This window comes from Leopardus geoffroyi, chromosome A1, assembly GCF_018350155.1.
Source record: "Leopardus geoffroyi isolate Oge1 chromosome A1, O.geoffroyi_Oge1_pat1.0, whole genome shotgun sequence".
In the NCBI taxonomy this organism is placed as follows: Eukaryota; Metazoa; Chordata; class Mammalia; order Carnivora; family Felidae; genus Leopardus; species Leopardus geoffroyi.
Genome location: NC_059326.1, coordinates 84,306,004 through 84,313,161, shown reverse-complemented (window position 1 = coordinate 84,313,161; position 7,158 = coordinate 84,306,004). Strand labels below are relative to the sequence as shown.

General features: G+C 36.2%; 1 protein-coding gene across 1 annotated transcript; it reads right to left on the bottom strand.

Moving 5' to 3' along the window:
- Nucleotides 1–668: 668 nt before the first annotated feature.
- On the bottom strand, nucleotides 669–1,598 carry LOC123611447 (olfactory receptor 2T2-like). Its single transcript, XM_045503418.1, has one exon. The coding sequence runs from the start codon at nucleotides 1,596–1,598 to the stop codon at nucleotides 669–671; it is 930 nt and encodes a 309-aa protein (XP_045359374.1).
- Between the last annotated feature and the right edge of the window lie 5,560 nt (nucleotides 1,599–7,158).

Below are 7,158 nucleotides of genomic sequence, written 5' to 3'. Positions count from 1 at the left end.
AAAAAAAAATAATTCACATAAAATCCATCAAAAATTTCCTGAATGTACTTCATTGTTTCTATTCTCATATGGATATATATATTCTTTAATTTAGAAAGCAAAATAATGCAACTTGCATAAATTATATGCAATAAAATATGAAATAATATATGATTACCAATAAGAGATTGCTGAATGAAAATTTTATGTACAAAGATTTTATGGAACAAGTGATCTTGATCTTTTGAAGAGTGGAGATTTGGTCAATAGCATTAAGAGTGAATATATGAATGAAAGAAAACACAGAGATGATGGTTTTTAAATAAGAAACATCAATCAATGAGTTATTTCTAGGATGACAATTGGTTTTAGACCATGTGTCCTGATACACTGAAGCTGCTCAAGAAGATAGAGATTATCTCTGCACAGATGTTATTGTCAAAACCCACGTAATTTCTCAAAAGGTTAATCATAAATAACACATTAAGTTTGTACTCTAAGAAAGCCTTGACTATGGAAATAGAAACAACTTTATACCAACAAACAAATAACAATATGCCTGAGTCCTAATACTTTTCTGATCCCTTATTATGTTACATTTCCAGTATGACAATCCAATGATAATAGCTACTTTTAATATTGAGTATGAAACGTTTCTTACAGTGACATTGTGGAAACATAGCATTTTCTCAATTGCCACATCTTCCCATGCACTTCCTCAGGGCCCCCACCACTTCTTTGTTCCTTAAGCTGTAGATGAGGGGATTTAGCATGGGGGTCACTATGGTGCCAAGTACAGCTGCAATCTGATCTTGTTCAGGTGTGTGAGAAGAACTGGGTGTCATGTAAATGAAGATGGCTTGACCAAAGTAGAGACTCACTACTGTCAGGTGGGAGAAGCAGGTGAAAAGTGCTTTGTTACTTCCTTTCCAAGAATTCATCTTCAGAACAGTGAGGAAGATGAGAGTGTAGGAGACCAGAATAAGAAAAAATGGGACGAGGAGAAACACCATTGTTGATACAAATTTTACCATTTCGTAGACTGATATATCCACACAAGACAACCTCAGGATGGCAGGCATCTCACAAAAGTAATGATTAATTTCCCTGGAACCACAGATAGGGAAATTCATTGGGTAGATGGTGTGTATAAGGGCTGCAAGGGACCCTCCAATCCAGGCTGCAGCAGCCATCTGCTTACAGACCTTGGGATTCATGAGAATTGTGTATCTCAGGGGGTTACACACAGCCACACAGCGGTCATAGGCCATTAGGGTCAGCAAGATGCACTCAGCAAGACCAAGGGTGAGGAAGAAAAAGAGCTGAGTGGCACAGGCGAAATAGGAAATGTTCTTCCTCTCTGTGAAATAGTTGGTAACCACCTTGGGGACTGTGCTGGAGATGTAAGCCAAGTCAATGAGGGACAGCTGACTGAGCAGGAAGTACATGGGGGTGTGGAGGCAGGAGTCCAGCCAGATGAGGAGGATTAGTATGGAGTTTCCAGTAAAGGCAATAATGTAAATAAAAAGGAGGAGGAGGATGAGGAGGTAGGGATAACTGAACCAGGGAAAGAGTCCCAGGAGGATAAAATCAGTTGAGTTTTCATTCTTCTGCTCCATGTTTTAATTTAAATGGTTTATTCAAACTGAAAAATTGGAAACGTTATATAACAAAGGATGTGGTGCTTTGTTAAAATAATCTGTCAGTCAACATTCACTTCTCTGTACACTTACAGCTAGGACTTTAAAACAGTACATTCTCATAAAAAAAAATTGAAAAGAAAACTCCATCAAATTGAAAATTTTCTACTTAAAAATTAACAATTTTATATTATAATTTGGTTGGTTTGACTTGGCCAGATGAATATTTAGTCCCTTTGGTAATAATTACCAACCTGACCATTATGTTTCCCATATATTTAACTTTTTAATGTACTCCAATCTGTTGAAATTCTTGTGTTTTTCATATTGCTTTCCTGACTCTACTGTTCTGCTCACCTCCACCCCAAAGGATCTCAAGTGTCCCTTGTGGCCATTTCACAGATTTTCTAAAGAAATTTGAATCGCCACGGAAATGATATAGACTGTTTATTCTATTTTACATACTAACTTCCTTAATTCTTACGTTTTCAATTTTCTTTTTAATTCTCATGTCTTACCTTCATTTTAAACTTATTTTTTCACTTGAATAATTTCCTTTGTCAATGAACAGCCTAAAAGACAGCAATCATATCTCTTGGTTAATCTTTCAGTTATTGTTCATTTCCCATAGAATAAAAATTTCTTCAGAATACTTTTAAGGTGTTGATTAAAGTCATGCAAATAAATTTTAATTTCCCATCTTTGTAAAAATGACGGTGACACTAATGACAAATGAAGAAATATCCTCATTTGCTTGATGAGAAAGGTCTCATACATATTCAATTCCTGGATCAATGAGTTAATTTCCTTTGTAAACCCTGATGGTCCACATGCAATGTTTCCTCTTTGTGAAGCAATCATAATGAGAATTTTTGCTTTTATTATCAATAATATACATGAAATCTTTTATTTTATATCAAATCCTACATTATTATGCCTTTCATGATTTGAGATAATGAAAAAAAATCATTGTATAATGTTCATCTGTCAATGGAAATAGAATAGTGTCATTCAAGATTGGGTCATAATAAGCTTGTGGCAGAACTTTGGTCTTGGGGAAATTTTTTTTTTTTTAATTTTTTTTACATTTATTCATTCTTGAGAGACAGAGAGACAGAAAATAAGTGGGGGAGGGGCAGAGAGCTAGAAGGAGACATAGAATCTGAAGCAGGCTCCAGGCTTTGAGCTGTGAGCACAAAGCCCAACACGGGGCTGGAACCACAAAGCGTGAGATCATGACCTGAGCCCAAGTCAGACACCCAACCAAGTGAGCCACCCAGGCGCCCCTGAAATTTGTTTTCTTAAGTTACCACTCTGTGCACCTCAAGATCCTGGTCTCCTCTTCCTGGGCACTATCCTTCATGATGTTTCTCTAGTTTCCTGTGTTTTTTGACATAAAGCCTTTCCCTACAGAGCTTAGTTCATTGGGAAGTGAAATAATGGGAGAATATCTTTGAAAATAATGTCTCATGGTCCCACATAATTATGTGTAAAATATGACATTACGTTTACCAGTATAACAGTGTTATTAACTATAGTGTATTCAAATAAATATAGACTGGGAATGGGAAATAGATACAAACACTATAAAATATCTTGCTTTAGGAATGATAAAACATCAAGCATTGTGCCTGGCATCTAACTGATGACTAGTTTTGTAAGTCTATGTGCTTACATGCAAGCCTCTTTTAAGTGTATATTAATAATTTTGCACATTAGCAAATTAGGTCTATGATATATTGTATATTGAAAATATTGTAATGTTTTATATTAATCACATACGATTACATTCTCTTAGATTTAGGAATGTGGAGTAAAAGTGATTTTTGTGATTTTGTTAGGAAGACCTTAGTTCTATCAATATCTTTGTGACTTGGAAATGAATGAATACCTCTAGGATGTAATTATTTCAAATGCTAAAGGAAACGTTAACTTACCTGATTTATAAGGGCAGCACTTGCCTTCTTCAAAATTATAATTAGACAATATGTATCGATAAAAATCATTGAGCACACACTTTATTACACTGAAACAATGATTCAACAATAAACTATACATTTAGCTAGATGCAGACTCTGACTAAATAATGCACAAGCAGTATATTATAAAAATTTTTGAAAAATATTTTTTTTGTCAAAATATGTTTTGTCTTCAAGTGGTCAATAGATTTACCATGATTTACTCAAGAAATAAAGAAAAACAAATTTAATTTTGTTTATCTTAAAGTAATGTCATTCTTTTATTCTAAGGAAAGTCACATTTCCTTTCAATTTCTAGAAAGTCTTAACTTTCTCCATCACATAAGATTTGAAACTAAGTGATTAACAATCAAAGCAGCACTCTAAAAAGATATTTGTATGAATGACAAAACACAGATCCTATTAGAGAGATGTGAGCAGATTGCTCTCATCTGTAACTAATCCTGTCCTTATAAATATCCTTAAACTCTAGTGCTCCTCACAAGTTAAGTCACAGTAATTGCAAAATATGTGCTGCTGGAGTACATGGAATATATTGGAGGACATACTAACACCGATGGCAGTATATTGGAGGACATACTAGCACCGATGACCCTTATAAGAACAGTAGTTCACACTTATGGAAGACAATAAATTCCAGAGTAGTTTGCATACATTAACCTATTGACTGCTTGTAAGGACCCTATGTGCAATCTTGAGCAACTGGGGCAGACAAAAATGGTGCAATGTGTTCTTACTGTGTCTTTTGTCAGGCAGTGGCTGAACAAAATGAGACAGAGGCCTTTCCCTACAGATCCTCCCTCCCTGAAGACACTGAATTTTTCATTTAAGGACTCACTGTGAGAAGCAGATTCCATTTTCATGTAATCCAAATTTATCTGCTTTTGCTTTACAAAGGTCCTTTGGTATGGAGGCTGGGTAGAAAAACAGAGTTAACTACCTGCCTAGAAGGAAATTATTTTATTAATAGGCAAAAACATTCTCCTACCCCCGCCTTCAGCCCCATAGTTACTGCTGCCTGGTGAACTTCCAGTAACTGCTGTCATTTCCTTGTGCCCTGTCGCTCTTTTACATTAAATTACTCGATACCTGTCTTGACTGAAATTTCTGAAATTTCAAACTCCCTGAAAGAGGACTAATTACATTTCTGCTACACACCTGGTTTAGGTCTGAGATCAGCATGTGAGAAGTCAATATCATCTTCTGTTTTTCATCAAGTTCTGTATCTTTTGTGTACCTCAAAATGGGGAAGAAATGAAAAGTGTCTCATGGGAATTTGTCTCCAGACTTTAATTAATTGTAAGCTCAGAATAAGTGCAGGGCTCTAAGAAGACTCTTATGAAAGATCATTACTGCCCAGTAGTCTATGCTTTTTCTTGAAAAATGATACTGTTGGGTTTTGATTATCTCTACGGAAATAGAAACATCAAAGAAATTCCATATTGAAAATATGAGAGCAAACTATTTGGATGACTTTTAAGTCAATGGGGGAGGAAAAACATTTTTTTTTGAGGAAAACTTTTTTTTCTTGTGTCCAACTTTTTATTTTTATATTTTTTAATATGATATTTATTGTCAAATTGGTTTCCCTACAACACCCAGTGCTCATTCCAACAGGTGCCCTTCTCAATGCCCATCACCCACCCTCCTCTCCCTCCCACCCCCCCATCAACCCTCAGTTTGTTCTCAGTTTTTAAGAGTCTCTTAAGTTCTGGCTCCCTCCCTCTCTAACCTTTTATTTTTTTTCTTCCCCTCCCCCATGGTCTTCTATTAAGTTTCTCAGGATCCGCATAGGAGTGAAAACATATGGTATCTGTCTTTCTCTGTATGGCTTATTTCACTTAGCATAACACTCTCCAGTTCCATCCACGTTGCTACAAAAGGCCATATTTCATTCTTTCTCATTGCCACATAGTATTCCATTGTGTACATAAACCACAATTTCTGATTCCATTCATCAGTTGATGGACATTTAGGCTCTTTCCATAATTTGGCTAAGGTTGAAAGTGCTGCTATAAACATTGGGGTACAAGTGCCCTTATGCATAGGCACTCCTGTATCCCTTGGGTAAATTCCTAGCAGCGTTATTGATGAGTCATAGGGTAGATCTATTTTTAATTTTATGAGGAACCTCCACACTGTTTTCCAGAGTGGCTGCACCAGTTTGCATTCCCACCAACGGTGCAAGAGGGTTCCCGTTTCTCCACATCCTCTCCAGCATCTATAGTCTCCTGATTTGTTCATTTTAGCCACTCTGACTGGCGTGAGGTGGTATCTTAGTGTGGTTTTGATTTGTATTTCCCTGATGAGGAGTGACGTTGAGAATCTTTTCAGGTGCCTGTTGGCCATCTGAATGTCTTCTTTAGAGAAGTGTCTATTCATGTTTTCTGCCCATTTCTTCACTGGGTTATTTGTTTTTCGGGTGTGGAGTTTGGTGAATTCTTTACAGATTTTGGATACTAGCCCTTTATCCAATATGTCATTTGTAAATATCGTTTCCCATTCCATTGGTTGCCTTTTAGTTTTGTTGATTGTTTTCTTTGCAGTGCAGAAGCTTTTGATCTTCATGGGGTCCCAATACTTCATTTTGTATTTTAATTCCCTTGACTCTGGAAATGTGTCAAGTAAGAAATTGCTGTGGCTGAGGTCAGAGAGGTTTTTTCCTGCTTTCTCCTCGAGGGTTTTGATGGTTTCCTGTCTCATTCAGGTCCTTCATTCATTTTGAGTTTATTTTTGTGAAGGGTGTAAGAAATCGGTCTAGTTTCATTCTTCTGTATGTTGCTGTCCAGTTCTCCCAGCACCGTTTGTTAAATAGACTGTCTTTTTTCTATTGGATATTCTTTCCTGCTTTGTCAAAGATTAGTTGGCCATACTTTTGTGGGGCCAATTCTGGGGTTTCTATTCTATTCCATTGGTCTATGTGTCTGTTTTTGTGCCAATACCATGCTGTCTTGATGATTACAGCTTTCAGGAGAGGCTAAAGTCTGGGATGGTGATACCTTTGGTTTTCTCCTTCAGTATTATTTTGGCTATTCGAGGTCTTTTGTGATTCCATACAAATTTTAGGATTGCTTGTCCTAGACTGAAGAAGAATGCTGGTGCAATTTTGATTGGGATTGCATTGAATGTGTAGATTGCTTTGGGTGGTATTGACATTTGAAAAATATATATTCTTCCAATCCATGAGCACAGAATGTTTTTCCATTTCTTTGTATCCTCTTCAATTTCCTTCATAAGGTTTCTATAGTTTTCAACATACAGATCCTTTACATCTTTGGTTAGGTTTATTCCTAGGTATTTTACGATTATTGGTGCAAATGTGAATGAGATCAGTTTCTTTATTTGTCTTTCTGTTGCTTCATTTTTGGTGTATAAAAATACAACTGATTTCTGTACATTAATTTTGTATCCTGTGACTTTGCTGAATTCATCTATCAGTTCTAGCAGACTTTTGGTGGAGTCTATCGGATTTTCCATGCATAATATCATGTCATCTACAAAAAGTGAAAGCTTAACTTCATCATTGCCAATTTTCATGCCTTGATTTTCTTTCGTTGTCT